The sequence below is a fragment of the Cnephaeus nilssonii genome (assembly GCF_951640355.1).
Source record: "Cnephaeus nilssonii genome assembly, chromosome: 19".
Classification (NCBI taxonomy): Eukaryota; Metazoa; Chordata; class Mammalia; order Chiroptera; family Vespertilionidae; genus Cnephaeus; species Cnephaeus nilssonii.
In genome coordinates, this window is record NC_137090.1 from 36,333,367 (window position 1) to 36,351,824 (window position 18,458).

At 43.7% G+C, this 18,458-nt stretch overlaps 2 protein-coding genes across 3 annotated transcripts in view; both read right to left on the bottom strand.

Moving 5' to 3' along the window:
• Nucleotides 1–250: 250 nt before the first annotated feature.
• Nucleotides 251–18,458, bottom strand: part of LOC307115698 (olfactory receptor 3A1) — a gene marked incomplete at its 3' end in the record, with an annotated part of 31,404 nt that continues 13,196 nt past the window's right edge. Inside the window, exons 1-4 of one of the 2 annotated variants that reach the window (XM_079799066.1) lie at nt 2,500–2,719; nt 2,246–2,314; nt 1,841–1,937; nt 251–1,204 (exon numbers count right to left, since the gene is read on the bottom strand). In XM_079799066.1, coding sequence (XP_079655192.1) covers nt 251–1,198 — 948 coding nt within the window. In that variant the 5' untranslated portion in view covers nt 1,199–1,204; nt 1,841–1,937; nt 2,246–2,314; nt 2,500–2,719. Of the gene's footprint in view, nt 1,205–1,840; nt 1,938–2,245; nt 2,315–2,499; nt 2,720–18,458 lie in introns of those variants that run through there. The other variant, XM_079799067.1, reaches the window with a different exon arrangement.
• The window catches only part of LOC307115471 (uncharacterized protein), a gene marked incomplete at both ends in the record, with an annotated part of 41,156 nt that continues 37,766 nt past the window's right edge, over nt 15,069–18,458 (bottom strand). Inside the window, one exon of the mRNA XM_079798679.1 lies at nt 15,069–16,022. Coding sequence (XP_079654805.1) covers nt 15,069–16,022 — 954 coding nt within the window. The remainder of the gene's footprint in view (nt 16,023–18,458) is intronic.

The window sequence follows — 18,458 nt, forward strand, 5'->3', positions numbered from 1 at the left end:
CAGAAAAGAGACCACACAGTGACTGAAGTTGTAATTTGTTGAGGGAACTGACACATTAGTTTGCATATCCATTGCCTATAGCTGGGCAGGGCTTCTTTGGAGAAACAATAATTATTATCCCCTACCAAAATAAATAAATCCTATGCTCAGAGAGAGAGCAGTTCTGAATCCTTTGTCCTAGCTACTGGCCCCACAGGATTTCTCCGTTAGTCCAAAAAGAGAAAAGAAGGAAGTGACACTGGAGACCTTATCATGTCAGTGACCGCTTCCCTGTGGTCACCCGCCAGAGGGCACCCTGCACATCAGGATTCCGAAGGCTGTAGATGACTGGGTTCAGCATGGGGTTGATGACAGTGTTAAAAATTCCCACAGCTTTATCCTTATCTGAAAGCTTGGTTGAGCCTAGTCGCATGTAGTTAAAGACACCGGAACCATAAAATATGGCTACCACAGTGAGATGGGAACCACATGTGGAGAAGGCTTTCTTCCTGCCCTCCACTGAGCGGATTCGTAGAACTGCAGCTGCCACATGAGCATAGGAGGTGACAATGAGAGCCATGGGTGTACCTGCCATTATGAAACCAACAGCAAAGAGCAGCAGCTCATTGAGTTGGGTGCTGGAGCAAGAGAGCGGGAAGAGCTGTGGGAGGTCACAGTAGAAGTGATTGATCACATTGGGACCACAGAAATTGAGCGTGGATATGGCCACAGTGTGGGTCAGTGCATTGGTGAAAGCACAAGCCCAGGACACAGCCACCAGTACCTTCTGGACCATCTGGCTCATGCGGGTACTGTAGGTGAGGGGCCGGCAGATGGCCAGGAATCGGTCATAGGCCATGGCTGTCAACAGGAAGCAGTCCACACCAACCAGGAGATGGAAGAAGAAAAGCTGTGTGAGGCACGCTCCATAGGGAACTGCACGCTTGTGGGACAAGAGACGACTCAACATTGAGGGAACAGTGACAGTGATACACCCAACGTCCAGCACTGATAGGTTCCCCAGGAAGAAGTACATGGGGGTGTGGAGTTTGGGCTCCACCAAGATGGCAGCCAGGATGCTGAGGTTGCCCCCAACTGTGAGCAGGTAGGCAAAGAGGAAGAGCACAAAGACAAGTGGTAGCAACTCCGGTGTCTCCACCAAACCCAGCAGGATGAATTCAGTAACAGCTGTTCCATTGGCCCCAGATTTTGGTTGCATTAGTTCCTGCAAGGAAACATCCAAGGAGATAAAGAATCATTCTTCTCGATATATTTATTCAAAAAGATTAAAATAGACTCCTTTCTATGTGTTGAGCCCTTTATTAAGTCCTGCCTCTCCAAGGAACGACTTTCTTATTCCCAAGGACACACCACGACTATTAACTCTCTCACATTTACCTCAATGGCTTTTCTTCATTCTCAGGTATATGGACAGGTGATATCATCACTCTAAACCTCCCTCTCTGTCTTAGGTGAAAGAATCTATTTGTAGATATTAGAAAGACAAAACTCTTGGGAAAAATAAATAAGTGGAAAGTGTATTTTTTATTTAAACAGCAGAGTAAATCTGGAACTTACTCTTCTCAAATCTCATCTCTTCCCAAGACAAACAAAACAAGAATAAAAATATAGATTCTATCTTCAAAAAAAATTGGTAAATATTCAAATCTCTTGATGTACAAATTAGATCAGAGAACTTCAAGAATGGTGGACATAAAATAGGAGAGTGGCAGAAAGAATAAAATCCATGATAATCTAGACAAGTACAATTCTCCATAGAAAAAGGGCACTCACTAGGGAATAAACCCAAAAGCCTTTCTTTGCAATAATAAGAATAGGATGCATAGTATGGCATCATTACCTCTGTGATTCTGAGTTGGATTCAAGAAGCAGAGGAGAGGTAAATGACAAATCTCACAGGCAAGCTGTATTTGCAGGCTGTAGACAAACCATAAAGCCTGGGTGAGAGATAAAGAAAACAGTTCTAGTTATCTATCTACATTGATTACAGACAGGGAAATGCTAAAGTAACTCACTCCTAATTTTGAATCATAAGGATGCCAGAAGACATAATAGTTATGCAAATGAATGCTCCAAATATCTGGTATTGATACATACAGCAAAAAGTTCAGGATTTCAGGCAGAAATAAGATAATAGTTAGTGGATTTTACTGAATTTTATAATAGACTTAATTTGACAGAAAAGTAAGGCTATAAGAGACTTTAATACAATTAATTATTCAAGAGGTAGAACTGATATGCTCACCTTTTCCAAGTGCCCATGAAACATTCACCCTTCCCAAAGAGTATATTCAAACTAGAAATTCAGCAAATTCTAAAAGAATAAATAATTCATACAGTAATATTTAATCACAGTCCAATTTAAAGAAAAATGATTTTTACAAATAAATCCTAATATTTTAAAAAATTGTTAAGAAACAGGTAGACCAAAGAGGGGAACAAAACTAAATAAATAATATCTGTGGGAGGAAAAGGGGAGATAATGAAATCAACACATACCAGAATTGTCAGGAGCGACCTCAGTTGACAAAGTCCTGAGAGGGCAGGTTTCACAAAGTGGCCTGCCTGTTCCCAAGGTTAGTCATACATCCTGCCCCCCTCTTAGGCTTAGAGACCCCTAAGCACAATAGTTAGTAATCACACATTCAGCCCCCTAAAGCTTAGTTAACCTTTAAGCACAGTTAATGTATAAGCGTAATTACCCTTCAGCAAGAAGCATGGCTAGTCTATATGATGGTAAGGAATTTAGGTGGCGTCAGAGGTGTGTGCATAGGTATAGCCGTTAGGATCTTAGACAAGATAAGGAACTTTTTGTAAAGGTCAGTAGGAAACCTTAAACAAAGGGATATAATCACGCTTACCACATTATAGGAATGATGTAATGTATGGAATGTAACTGACCCTGTATAAAAGTGTGGAGAAAAATAAACTCAGGATGGCAAGCGGGAAGTGCTTCCATCCTCCCGATCCCATCCTGTTCTCTGTCTGTCATTTCTTATCCTCACCCCCCCCCCTTGCAGGTACTGTTCCATTGATGCCGGCAGGCTCCGGCACAGAATAAAGGGTTATCATTAAATCAATGTTCAGAAAAAAATTTATAACCTTAAATAAATATATTAAAAACCAAAAAGAAAGAACATTGTTTAAATAATCAAATCAAGAAATTAGAAAAAACTATAAGAAATGGGGCGAGGTTGGTAAAAGGGTGCAAACTTTTAGTTAAAAGAAGAATGAAGTTTAAAGATCTAATGTATATGATGGTGACTATGGTTAATTTTATTGCATTGCATCATTGAAATTTGCTAAGAGAACGTGAGTGTTCTCACCAAAAAAAAAGTAACTATATGAGGTGATGGATGTGTTAATGTAATTGTAGGGATCCTTTCACAGTGTAAATGTATGTAATCATCATGTATGTTCACTTCAAACATATTACAATTTTATTGTCAGTTACATTTCAAAAAAAGCTGAGAAAAAAAGTTAAAATAAAATAACATTTTATAAGCTCCAAAAAAAATGACAAGTACAGGAATAGACCTAAGGTAATATAGGATTTTAGTACGATATAAGTGGCATCTTAAATGAATGGGGAAATGTATTATGCAATAAATTATATGAATAGAAGCAATAACATAGTTATCCTGGAAAAACATAAGTTGTACACATACCTCATATATTTTGCAAAAATAAAATTCTAAATGGATCAAATATTTAAATACAAAATTAAAACTATTGGGGGGAAATGTGGAATTTTAATAGTGCAAGGATGACTCAAAAGAAAGAAAAAAACTTTAAAAAATTGACTAATCTATAAAAATTTCAAAATCCCAGCAATTTAGCTGAACTGGATTACATTTCCCTGTATGCTTCCAGGTTAGAATTGGCCACAGGGGAATTTGCATGGTAGTTATCAGTTAGAATTGAAAAGGAAAAAAGGGGCCCAGCTGGTGTGGCTCAGAGATTGAGCATTAACCTATGAATCAGGAGGTCAGTGTTCAATTCCCCATCACGGCACATGCCTGGGTTGCTGGCTCGATCCCCAATGTGGGACATGCAGGAGGCAGCCAGTCAATGGTTCCCTTACATCATCGATGTTTCTATCTCTCTCTCCATCTCCCTTCCTCTCTGAAGTCAATAAAAATCTTTTTTTTTAAGGGAAATTTGGCAATATTTTTCAAAATTACAAGTGTCTTTCCTTTTACCCAGAAATTCCACTTTTGAGAATTTATCTAACATGGGCACATGTGAAAAGTGCCATATGTGTGAGGCTGTTTGTTGCAGCACTGTTTGTAATAGCAAACAATTGAAAATAACCTAACTGTTCATTATTAGAGGACTGGCTAAATTCATAATGGTATATCCTTACAAAGGAATACTATGCAGCCATAGAAAACAGCTCTGTCTGTGCTAATTTGAAAGACATCAAAGCTATATTATTAAATGTAAAATATAACTTGTAGAATGAATACAGTATGCTTTGGTTTACATTGAAAAGGAGGAAAAGAACACACACATGCATACTGATCTAGTAAAGTATATAATATGAATTTTTATTTAAAAATATATATCGAGAAGAATACTCAAGACACTGGAAGTATTGGTCTTCTCTGGGGAAGAAGATTGAGTAAGTGGGAGACAGAGTGATAGAATGAATGAGTAAATAATATATTAGAAAAAAAACAAAAGAAAAGTAAATCCATTTAAATAAGCCAATAAACTGATATCTGGGCAAGTAAGTATAAGCAAGGGGAAAAAATGGGTAAATGCAAACAATTACAAATAGAAAATATTACAGACAGAGACACACAGGAAAAAAATTTTAAAAGAATACTCCCTATAGCTCTATATTACTTAAATAAAAAAATTAAGTAAAATAGGCACAATTATAGAAAAATGTAAATTAAAATATATTTAAAATAGTCTCAAAATGCAAATAAAACAGAGAAAAAAATGTCAAAAATAATTACTCTAGTAGCAATCTCTAGGCTCATAAAACTGTTGAAAGAAATTTTGTTTAAACTTTAATGAATAAAATATTCTCATGCTATATAAACTTCCCTGCAGCAGAAAAATATTAAGCACCCCAAAACTGCAAAACTATATAACATAATATTATTTTAATACTAACAAAAAAAAACAACACTCACACTCTCACACACAGAGAAATAAGACTTGAAGGAAATACCAAAATTTATCAGTGATTTGAGTAATAATACAGGTGATTTTTATTATCTTTCTTCTAACCTTCTCCACTTTCTGATTTGTCTACAATTACTATGGTTTATTCTAATAATATTTTATAAAATACCACCTCATGGGCATGATCACTATTAAGTGCCACATCACAGTAAACTAACTGAACAAAAGAGAAACCAGAAACCACTTCCCCCGTGATTTCCACTGCACAGGCTGCCCCAATATCTTTAATGCTGACAGAATTTCCTGGGAGCATTCCCTGATAATAATCATAGCTAACCGTTACCAAGACACTTACTCGGGACTAGGCACCCTGTACAGGTCTAAGTGCTTTGCATGTATTAACTTATTTATTCTATTCCTATTAGATAGATACCATTTTTAATTCCTGTTTTATAGGGGGTGGGGAGGACATAAGTCACATAAAGCAAGTGGCAAAGGCAGGATTTTAACCCATGTAGTCTGACTCCAGAGCCTGCTCTTAACCTTTACACACACCGCTGCTCTAAGAAACCCAAAGTATCTCAAGAATCATAAGGCCATGTCCCTCTCCTCAATTCTCTCTAAATCTATTTCTGACTCATTCTTATGACTCAAAGACCCAGTCCCACAATCACTGTAGCTGTGCCCTTGTAGACCCCAGGGTGCAGTAGCTGAAGTCCAAGTGAGTGCCTTGGGTGGGTCATGGTCACAGTCAGCAGCTGCCCTTTAATTTTCCTTTTTGTTTTAACCCATGTCATCAGATTGCAAACTTTGTGACTTTCTATATCCCCATCTTTGCTCATGCTATGTCCTCTATATAGAATGTCCTTCTTCCAACATCACATAGTCAAAGTTTTTTAAACTCAGCTCAAATGCTCCCCCCTCCAGAAATACCTCCCTGATCTGTGCCCATCTTAAAGTGACATTTACATCTTCAACATTCCAGCTGCACTTTGTCTTCTATGTGGCTTCACCACTTCACCTTCTGGCCCAATCAGTTAGTCATTCGCTGTACTTCCTACAGTCCATTTTAGGATAAGATTCAAGACTGATTCCACTTTAAGAACTATATGCATAAATTCATTTTAGCTATGTTCCATTCATAGATAAATTAATATATTCTGACAAAGAGGGCATCATTGTGGCCTACAGGAGTGAGGAAAGGGCTTCTGGACAGGTTGGGATCTGTGCTGGACTTTGAAGAATTGATCTGATTTGGAGGCGGTAGAGTCGTGTAAAAGACACAAGCTTAGTGCTGTAGAGATGGCTCCTTCATTTGTCTAGATGGGGCATGCAGTTGTAGCCATCCACACACTGACATGGTTTTTTATATAAATTTCCCACATGTTTTCTATAATCAGAATAAATATTCCTTTAAAATAAGTAGGTCATAAGCTGCTGTCTAGTCTTCAATCAATAAAGGATGAAGCTTACATGAGAACTTCTAATTTCTGAGTTTGTCCACTGGACTATCCATCAGGACATCAGTGCTGATGAAATCACAAGAGCGATCAGAGTCAAGGGGTCCCTTCAAGATCACTACTCTTAGGGTCCTTCTCCGACAATTTTACTCTTCAGGCTGTCTGTTATGCTGTGACCACTTCCTGCTCTGAAGTCCCTTCATGCACTAGAGTTGGTCTTAGGGAACTGGTCAGGCTGCCTAGTAAGGATTGGGTTCTGAGCATGGAAGTCGAACACTGAGTTTCACCTCATTCACCCCTAACAGAATAAATAAAAACAACAAGCTTTCATCTAAAAGAGAGAGAAGTGATAAAGATGCCTGAAGGAGGAACCCCAATCTCTGGGTCAAAGCTCTTCCTCTCACCTGATATGTCATCCTGAGCAAGTCCTGATTTTGCTTATGAGACCTTGGTTGCTGCATCTGTAAAACCAGAAGGTTTGACCACTCAGTGACCACTAAAGTCCCTTCTTTCTTACATGGGAGCAGAGGGAGGGCCATGAAAGAACTCACCTTGCCTTGGCACAGAGGTCAGTGGATTTTTATGAAAAGGGGTATAAAGGGGTTGAGAATCTGCCCAAGATCCATCAGCTACTCAGGAGGCAGATAAGGGGCTATATATATATGGAAATTAGATAAAGAGAGGCTGAGATCATCTCTGACATGGACTTCTCCACCATAGTATTAACCTCGTGGGACCTCAAAATTAGCCCAAGATGGGGAGGAGAATAGGGGGAGAGATAAGCACAGGTAGATAATACAAGCCCTAATTGATACTGCAGCGGTCAAGCAGTGAGACCTCATGACTCTGTGGTGATTTAGAAATTCTCCAAACATCATCTCTATCCCCCACCCCAATACCAGTATTAATCTGCAGGATAATTAGGGCAGTTACCTTAATAACTCCACTTAACACCTAGGACATAGGGGAGTTGTTTGTCACCCAGGGAACTTCACTCTCTCAGATGTCTAGTCCAAATAGGACCTGTGGACAGAGACAAGCTGACTCCTAAACTGGAGATGAGGGAGAAACCCAAGAAAGGAGACAAAAACTGGAGAAACCTTTTCAAACATCTAATTCTTAATGAATTCCCAGGAACAAAGTACATTCTCACCCAGGGCCTTGTTAGTGAGGGCCACAGAGACTGTGCTGTGGGAGTTCCATAATGATTCCGAGAGGTGGCGGAAGCACTGTGCTGTGCTGGGAGGGCCCAGGGGCCTCTGGGAAGATGCACCCTACCACCAGTTCTGGGCCAGGACCTTAGAAGATGACAGCCTAGTGGTGGAGAGGAGGAAAGACAGGGATTTGGAGAGGTTGTGGAGTGCGGCCCTTGGACTCTCATGTCCTCCTCAATGAATTACTGCCATCGCTCTTGTGAGAACCTACGTTCTTCTGGACTTTGTAGAGGAATAGACCTGCTCTCCAGTTACTAGCAGCTACTGAACCCCTTTGGACCCCAGTATTCTTACATTTGGAATAAGAGTAATATCCCCTCTTCTGGTTGCTGGGAGGATTAAATGAAGTAATACACAAAGTTCCTAGTAAGAGACCACAAATGTTGTTACTAACATAACAATTGGTAGCATTTATCATGTGCTTGCCATGTATGCTACACCATACCATGAGCTTTAAATGCACTGAATCCCAATCCACTCTTTAAACAATTCCATGAAGTAGATCCCTTTATTATTTTCATTTTACAGATAAACAAATTGAGATTCAGAGTGATTCAGTAATTTGCCTAAGGCCACAGAGTTAGGACTTTGAGGAATTGGGGGCAAACTTGTATTTGTCTGATTGATTCCAAGGTACATGACCGCAACAATTATGTGATGTGGCTTACTCCCCCACCTCCTTCCAATCAATCCCTCTTCCCCAAACAACATACTTTTAGCTCCTGTTGTTTGTGATAAATACTGTTTCAAATATACCACAGGCTGTGCTCTAGGGTTGAGCCTGAAGCACTCAACCCTCAGTAATAGCAGCCTCAGCTCCACTCCAATAGCTCAGTCTGCAGCACTGAGATCCACATGCACCTGCTACCTCCAGCGTCACTCTCTTGCTCTCCCATTGTATCTGCTACTTATTCTCGGAGTAGCGAAGAATTACAGACTTGGTGGTCCTATTGGGAGTTGACCCTCCAGAGTTAGGCTTGCATTGTTGGCTTAGGGATATAATGTGTGAGTGTTAAGGTTCTTTATCATTCAGAAACATTTTTCTAAACATAAAAAAATTATAAACAATAGTAGAAGCTTAAACCTCAATAAAAAATCCACAACAAAATTAAATATACTTTTTAAATAATTCTCAAGTAGAAGAGGAAAACTGCTAGAGCAGTATCACATTCATGCAAGAACCAGCCTTCTGGGCCCCGGGTCCGGGTGAGGCCACGTGCCCCTGGGTCCGGGCGAGGCCATGCGCCCCTGGGTCCGGGTGAAGCTGAATCCTGGGTCCGGGCGAGGCCGTGCGCCCCTGGGTCCGGGTGAGGCTGAATCCTGGGTCTGGGCGAGGCCGCGGGCCCCTGGATCCGGGTGAGCCCTGGGCCCCGGGTCCGGGCGAGGCCGCGGGCCCCTGGAGCCGGGTGAGCCCTGGGCCCCGGGTCGGGGCGAGGCCGCGGGCCCCTGGAGCCGGGTGAGCCCTGGGCCCCGGGTCGGGGCGAGGCCGCGGGCCCCTGGAGCCGGGTGAGCCCTGGGCCCCGGGTCCGGGCGAGGCCGCGGGCCCCTGGAGCCGGGTGAGCCCTGGGCCCCGGGTCGGGGCGAGGCCGCGGGCCCCTGGAGCCGGGTGAGCCCTGGGCCCCGGGTCCGGGCGAGGCCGCGGGCCCCTGGAGCCGGGTGAGCCCTGGGCCCCGGGTCCGGGCGAGGCCGCGGGCCCCTGGAGCCGGGTGAGCCCTGGGCCCCGGGTCCGGGCGAGGCCGCGGGCCCCTGGAGCCGGGTGAGCCCTGGGCCCCGGGTCCGGGCGAGGCCGCGGGCCCCTGGAGCCGGGTGAGCCCTGGGCCCCGGGTCCGGGCGAGGCCGCGGGCCCCTGGAGCCGGGTGAGCCCTGGGCCCCGGGTCCGGGCGAGGCCGCGGGCCCCTGGAGCCGGGTGAGCCCTGGGCCCCGGGTCGGGGCGAGGCCGCGGGCCCCTGGAGCCGGGTGAGCCCTGGGCCCCGGGTCGGGGCGAGGCCGCGGGCCCCTGGAGCCGGGTGAGCCCTGGGCCCCGGGTCGGGGCGAGGCCGCGGGCCCCTGGAGCCGGGTGAGCCCTGGGCCCCGGGTCGGGGCGAGGCCGCGGGCCCCTGGAGCCGGGTGAGCCCTGGGCCCCGGGTCGGGGCGAGGCCGCGGGCCCCTGGAGCCGGGTGAGCCCTGGGCCCCGGGTCCGGGCGAGGCCGCGGGCCCCTGGAGCCGGGTGAGCCCTGGGCCCCGGGTCGGGGCGAGGCCGCGGGCCCCTGGAGCCGGGTGAGCCCTGGGCCCCGGGTCCGGGCGAGGCCGCGGGCCCCGGAGCCGGGTGAGCCCTGGGCCCCGGGTCCGGGCGAGGCCGCGGGCCCCGGAGCCGGGTGAGCCCTGGGCCCCGGGTCGGGGCGAGGCCGCGGGCCCCTGGAGCCGGGTGAGCCCTGGGCCCCGGGTCCGGGCGAGGCCGCGGGCCCCTGGAGCCGGGTGAGCCCTGGGCCCCGGGTCCGGGCGAGGCCGCGGGCCCCTGGAGCCGGGTGAGCCCTGGGCCCCGGGTCCGGGCGAGGCCGTGGGCCCCTGGATCCGGGTGAAGCAGTGCCCCTGGGTCCAGCCGAGACCAAACCAGAGGGAGTCGGACCTGCATTACCACCATTTGTCCACCATCCAGAGCTGAGGGGTCAGTGCCGACATGTACTCATAGGGAACCGGTGGACATTGATATTGGGTCTCAAAAGAACTGTTGGTCCAGAAAGAAACTCACTACAGACTGATTCATTTGCCTGTCAGCATAACTATTATTGCTCGTCGCACATTCAATTCTTATAAGTATATCTATAGTGACACATGATTTCGCTCATCTAGGGGAAATGATGAACAACATAGACTGATGAACAAGAACAGAACCAGAAACAAGGAGGCATCGATCGGACTATCGGGCCTCAGAGGGAGGATAGGGGAGGGTGGGGGGAGAGGGGAGAGATCAACCAAAGGTCTTGTGTGCATGCATATGAGCCTAACCAATGCTTAAGTTCAACAGAGGGTTGGGGCATCCAAGGGGAGGGGTGTGGGATGGGAATGGGGGGATGAGGACAAATATGTGACACCTTAATCAATAAAGAAATTTAAAAATAAAAAAAAAAAAAAGAACCAGCCTTCATATTAATTTTCAGCTTAGGTACACATGATCTTGGTTGTCAGAAATCTTAAAGCCTTGAACCAGTTTAAAGTTGTGTTGGACAGGTAGTGCCACTGTTATGGGCTGAATTTTTGTGTCCCCACCAAAGTTCAAATGTTGAAATCCTAACCGCTAATGTGATGGTGCTCACAGCTGGGGCCTTTGTTAGGTAATTAGCTCATGAGGGTAGAGGCCTCATGAATGGGATCAGTGTCCTTTAAAAGTAACTCCAAAGCCTGGCCAGTATCACTCAGTGGTTGAACGTCAACCTATGAACCAGGAGGTCATGGTTGGATTCCCAGTCAAGGCACATGCCCATGTTGGGGGCTTGATTCACAGTTTGGGTGTGCAGGAGGCAGCATCATTGATGTTTCTATCTCTCTCTCCCCCCGCTTCCTCTTTGAAATCAATAAAAAAATATTTTTAAAATAATAAAATAAAAGTGACCCAGAGCACTGGCCAGCATTGCTTGATGGTTAGAGCATCGGCCTGCACACTGGAAGGCGGTAGGTTCAATTCTAGGTCAAGGGCACATACTATGGTTGCAGGTCTGGTCCTCGCCTCCAGTCAGTCCGGTTACATGTGGGAGGCAACCAATATATGTGTCTCTGTCACATGGATGTCTCCCTCTCTCTTCACTTCTCTCTCTCTCTCCATTCCCCCACTTCCTTCCACTCTCTCTAGAATCAATGGAAAAATATCCTCACTCCTTGAATGAGGATTGAAAAGAATTATAAAAGTGACCCCAGAGAACTTCCTCATCCCTTCTGCCATTCATCCCTTCTGTCGTGTGAAAATACAATGGGAAGATGACCAACTATGAAATGGACCAGGAAGTGGTCCTTACAAGGCACTGAATCTGCTGGCATCTTGGTCTTGGACTTTCCAGCCTCCAAAACTGTGAGAAATTAATTTCTGTTGTTTATACGCCATCCAGTCTATGATATTCTAGCAGTCTGAACAGACTAAGACAGACAGCTGCCAGGGACCACCAGAAGCAGAAACAAATCATCTTTGAAAGAAATGAATGATCTCTGGGAGAACATACCTTCATCTGAGGTGTTAAATTATTCATATAAGTAACTTCGCTAGAACCTAGTCTGACTAGCACATAAAGATCAGATATAATCCTTTTCTAGAGCTGCCATAACAAAGGACCACAGACTGGGTTGCTTAAAATAATGGGAATTTTTTGTCCACAGTTCTAAAGGCTAGATGTCTGAAATCAGGGTATTGGAAGCACTGTGCTCCCTTTTATGCTGGTAGGGGAATCCTTCTTACCCTCTGACAGGTGATTGGATAAACAAAAATGTGGTATTTATAAACAAAAATATATTATTCAGGCCTGGCCAGTGTGGCTCACTGGTTGAGTGTCGACCTATGAACCAGAAGGTCACAGTTCGATTCCCGGTCAGGGCACAGGCCCAGGTCATGAGCTCAATCCTCAGTAGGGGGTGTGCAGGAGGCAGCCGATCAATGATTCTCTTTCATCATTGATGTTTCTATCTCTCTCTCCCTCTCCCTTCCTCTCTCTGAAATCAATAAAAATATATATTCAGGCACAAAAAGAATAAATTATTGCCACTGTGACAACATGGATGGAATTTGATGGCATTATGCTGAGTGAAATAAGCCAGACAGAGAGAGACATGTTCTGTATGGTATTGAAACTAAAGTGCTGTGTTCAGACTTTGCCAGGTTCGTTGTCTTGCAAAACTGAACAATGAGTTCATGGACAAAGAGGTAAGTGAAAGTTTACTGAGAGATAAACAGACTCACTCTAGCATGGAGGGGACCCTAGTGGGTTGCTGTGGAAGCTCTCTGTCTAGGGGTATATATATGCCCTGCTGGCTTCTGATTGGTTCTTCTGCAGAAGCTCTCTGTCTAGAGGTAGCTAAGGCAAGCTGTTTGTATAGAGGTAGGGGAAACTCTGTATAGGAGTAGGGGAAACTCTCTGTCTAAGGGTGTTGGTCTTCCCTGCCCAGTTGAGTTGTCCCAGCAACTGCCTCCTAGCTTGGTTTTTGTCCAGCCAGGTTGCGTTAGCAACTAGTCAGCAAGCTATATCCTGTTATTCTTGGACTTCCCTATTTTCCTTTACTCCCGTGGTCCCGTCCCTAACTACCAATCCCTCTTCTATCTCTTCAGTATCACTTGTATGTGGAAAGTTTTGTTTTAAGCCAATGTCATAGAAACAGAGAGTAGAATTTTGGTTGCCAGGAACTGGGGGTTGGAGGGGGCGGGGGGACAGAAGGGGAGAAATGGGGAGACCTAGGTCAAAGGGTACACCTTTCAGTTATAAGATGAATAAGTTCTGAAAATCTAATGTACAATCTTGGGGGGAAAATAATTTCCAATGAGGAAATACTAATGGATTGCATTAGTCAGCTCTGGCCTCTATTAAAAAATACATCATCGACTGAGTAGTTTAAACAACAGAAATGTATTTCATTATAGTTTTGGGAGCTGGAAGTCTGAGATCTTGGTGCCAATGTTGAGGTCAGGTTGTGGTGAGAGCTCTCCTCCTGGCTCACAGAGATCTGCCTTCCCTCTGTGTCCTCACATGGCAGGGGAGAGAGCGTTCCTCTCTATTTCTTCCTCCCGTCTAATGCCATAGTCCTATTGATTAGGGCCCCATCCTAATTTAACCCCAATTACCTACTAAGACCCTATGCCTATCTCACATTGGGAGCTAGGGTTTCAACATATGAAATTGATGGGACACAATTCAGTCCATGTCATGGAAAATAAACATTTGAAAATATATTCAACCTTATGTGAACATCAAAGACACGCATATTAAAATAATAGTTGGTACTTTTCAACCATTATATTCTCAAAAATTAGAAGAATTTATTGACAATAGCCACTGTTGACAAAGGTATAGGGAACCTTTTCATTCACTACTGGAATAATAAAATTGTGTAAACTTTTGTATGCTAAAAAGGAAATATTTATCAAAAATCTAAATTTTTATTTAGGAATTTTTATTTATTCAATTAGGAATCTTATTAATTAGAACTTATTTTATGGCAATTCTTGCAAAATAATAGAAACACATATTTAAAGACTATTCTTTATATTATTGATCACAATTGCAGTAAATCTAAAAACAGTCTAAACTCCAACAAAAGGAATATGGTAAGTAAAATATGGTTGGTTCATAAATTAACACTAGGCAGTCATTAAAATGGATAAAGTAAGTTTTAGGTATTTGGTGAAAAAGTCTACTGTGTCAACAATAAAACATGACATAACATGCCCCTATTGATAGAAAATATACAATATGTTAATATTGCATAAACATGTTAATGTTGATATAAAAATTATAAACATGTTTATATATGTATAAAAAAACAAAATGGAAAAGCACCAAATTCTTAACAGTGGTTTCTTTCTTCTTGAAAATTAAATTATTAAGGATGATAACAAATGGGGTGAAGTTTTTTACTTTAATTTTTCACTGCTAAAATTTTGTCTTGTTTTTATTTTTATAAACGTAATTTCTAATGAAAATTTTTAAATCAATAGATATTTCCATTTTAGAAAAAAGAAAACACCTAAAACAAACTATAAACTCTGCACTGTTAAATACCCCAGCTTCTTGCATTGTAGACAGGGCACTGGAAATCAGTGTCTCAAATTATACTGCACTGGGTCTGAATTCTTGTAGGGAATTCTGTGTAAGAGCAGTTGGGGGAGCTGTTCCAGGGGAAGCCTGACAGGAGGGTGTGCTAATACTTGGAACTAGGCAGCGACTTTCCATATTCCAGTTTGGAGAGAATCTTTGTTGGTGCATTTTTGGGGACCCAGGCAGAAAATAAACAAAGGGATGCCTGTAGGACCACCAATCTCCCAAGATACAGAGCTTCCTGGGTTGCAGAAAGCCACCTTCCCACTGTGTCCTCACATGGCAGGGAAGCACATCTGAAGTGAAAAGGGTAGCTAGGACAAAATGGCAATGAGCCAAGGATTCTGATCTACAGAACCTGCACACCCTTTATCAGGGAGAGCCTCCTGGTGGACAACAAGTCTCACTCCTAACAAATCATCTGGCTCAAGCATCTACGAAAGAAAAGGACCAGGTGCTGTGATTCTACCCTCCTGGGACACCGCTCATGCAAGGGCTCGCTTCCCCATGAGCACTTTGCGCAGGGCACCCTGCACATCAGGGTTCCGGAGGCTGTAGATGAGTGGGTTCAGCATAGGGCTGATAACGGTGTTGAGGATGCCAATCCCCTTGTCCTTGTCTGAAGCCTCCACTGAACCCAGACGCATGTAGCTGAAGATGCCTGTCCCATAGAAGATGCCAACCACAGTGAGGTGGGAGCCACATGTGGAAAAGGCCTTCTTCCTACCCTCAGCAGAGCGTATTCGCAAGACTGCAGCTGCCACATGGATGTAGGAGGTGACAATAAGAATCACAGGTGCACCTGCCATGAGGATACCCAGACCAAAAAGCAGCAGCTCATTGAGTTGGGTGCTGGAGCAAGAGAGCTGGAAGAGCTGTGGGAGGTCACAGTAGAAGTGATTGATCACATTGGGACCACAGAAGTTGAGCGTGGACATGGCCACAGTGTGGGTCAGTGCATTGGTGAAAGCACAAGCCCAGGACACAGCCACCAATATCTTCTGGACCATCTGGTTCATGCGGGTGCTATAGGTGAGGGGCCGGCAGATGGCCAGAAATCGGTCATAGGCCATGGCTGTCAACAGGAAGCAGTCCACACCAGCCAACTGATGGAAGAAGAAAAGCTGTGTGAGGCAGGCTCCATAGGGAACTGCACGCTTGTGGGACAAGAGACGACTCAACATTGAGGGAACAGTGACAGTGATGCACCCAACGTCCAGCACTGATAGGTTCCCCAGGAAGAAGTACATGGGGGTGTGGAGTTTGGGCTCCACCAAGATGGCAGCCAGGATGCTGAGGTTGCCCCCAACTGTGAGCAGGTAGGCAAAGAGGAAGAGCACAAAGACAAGTGGTAGCAACCCCGGTGTCTCCACCAAGCCCAGCAGGATGAATTCAGTAACGGCTGTTCCATTGGCCCCAGATTCTGCTTCCATGAGTCCCTGTAAGAAGACATCTCATAGTGGAAGGGACCAGTCTGCCCAATTTAGTGAATGCTCAAGTGTCTTAGTGGTTATTTTCCCAGTCTGTAGGCTGCACCTCACTCATTAACCCTCTCTCTGTCTTCACTTCAGTCTTTACCCAGCTTCTAGGTGAGTTGCCTGGTACCTTGGTCCCCCCACCCCTATGACCTCGTGAAAGATATATAAATTATTATTTCCTTTGTTCCCTAGATTCAAGGAATGAGGTCCTCCCATCAACAACCTATATGAGATTTTGGGGGGAAATAATGGGAAAAGTAGAAATTAACAGATGGTAATTAAAAAGAAATTAAAGAATTGATTATAAGTCCTTTTATAAATAGTACAAAGAAATAAATACCTAGAAAGTATCTAATCAATAAAAATGTAAAAATACACAAAACTAGGGATTGAAAAGGTGGTATAACCACAGATCAAAAATAAATAAAATAATAATGGAATACTGCCTACTCCTAAATTTTAACAATCAATTCAAGGACAGTGCCCACACCACGTAAACTAGCTACAAGGGAAAATATATCGTCAATAATGTATTTCCACGTGTAGGCTCCAGGCTCATATATTTCTTATACAAATTATGTTAAATTATCAATGTAAATAAAATTATCATGTAACAAACTTTTCTTACTTAGAAAAAAAATGGAAGCTTTTCAACCCATTTTTTAAAGTTAGCAAATCTTAATACTAATAGCCAAAAAATGGAATTATTCTATACTACTCTCATTGATAATCTCTCTCTCTCTCTCTCTCTCTCTCTATATATATATATATATATAATCCTAAGTGACCATTACGACGGAACAACTAGAATGACCAGAATGACCAGTCACTATGACATGCACTGACCACCAGGGAGCAGACGCTCAATGCAGGAGCTGCCCCCTGGTGGTCAGTGCGCTCCCACAGCGGGAGCACTGCTCAGCCAGACGCCAGCTCATGGTTGGTGCGCAACTGCTCACCAGCCCTGCCCACTGCCACCGAAGGTCGCCTCCCTCTGTGGGGCAAACAGCAGGGTGATTGGGGGGCCCCCCACTGGCACCCACTTTGGCTGGCCTGGGGCCTGCAAGCTGGGGGCAGCTCCTGCGTTGAGCGTCTGCCCCCTGGTGGTCAGGGAACGTCATAGCGACCGGTCATTCCACTGTTCAGTCAATTTGCATATTAGCCTTTTATTATACAGCATTAGAAAGTTAAATTTTTAAAATTATATACAAGTCTATAGATACCTTATATGCCAACAAGGGTCAGCTATAAAACCCAAAAGTCCCAATTGTAAGATAAATTTAATCATATAAAATGAAAGGTAAAGCACGAAATAAGCTTATACCTGAATTATATGCACGGGTTCCTAGAAAAATGACCATTTCAAATGATCTAGAGTGAATCTGAGTACTTTTATAATAATAAACATATATTTTTAATGTTCTGTTTTTTCCAGATTACAGAGATCTTCAAAGGCTAGCAATAGGAGCTCAATGGCTCCTCTCTGTCATGTTTCCAGAAGATTAAGCCAGCAGATTAAGTAAAGGTTTAGACTGCTATATGGATTCAAATTTGCCTCACTGCTCTATGAAGAAATAACATTTGCTCCACTGTGTTTCCTTTAAAAAAAACAACAACAACAAAAAAAAAAACCAGCCAAATTACTTACCAGTTTCTGAAGCTTGTGGCCTATTTTATTCTTCATGTATGTGTTTTAGCAGAAGATGGATGCTTTAAGACTATGTTTATTTTTTATTTATTAAACTAATTCCTTTGCATTTTTCCTGTCTTTTTTATGTTTTGTTTTTTTTAAAACTCTAGTACCCAGTAACATTATTAGTACATGGAAACACTTAGGATTTTTAGAAGCCAGGAACACCAATCAGAAAAAAAATATATGCACTGCTATGTTCATTGCAACATTATTTACAATAGCTAAGATCTAGAAACAGCCCGAGTGCCCATCAGTAGATGAAATGATTTAAAAACTGTGGTACATTTACACAATGGAACACTATGCAGCTGTAACAAGGATCTCTTATCCTTTGAGACAGCATGGATGGACCTGGAGACTATTATGCTAAGCGAAATAAGCCAGTCAGAGAAAGACAAGTACCACATGATCTCACTTATATGTAGAATGTAATGAACAAAATAAACTGATTAACAAAAAGATCAGAGGCATTGAAGCATGCCACAGACTGACGTATTTCATTGGGAAGAAGGGAGAGGAGGGACGAGATTAATCCATGAATTTACTTGCATACAGTATATGCATAACCCACGGACAGAAAATAGTGTGGGGAAAACCTGGGAAGGGTACGGGAGCAGGTGAAGGGAGCCAATGAGGAGGGTGGTAACATCTGTAATATTTTCAACAGTAAAGGTAAATTTTTAAAAGTGTAATTAAAAGCATCA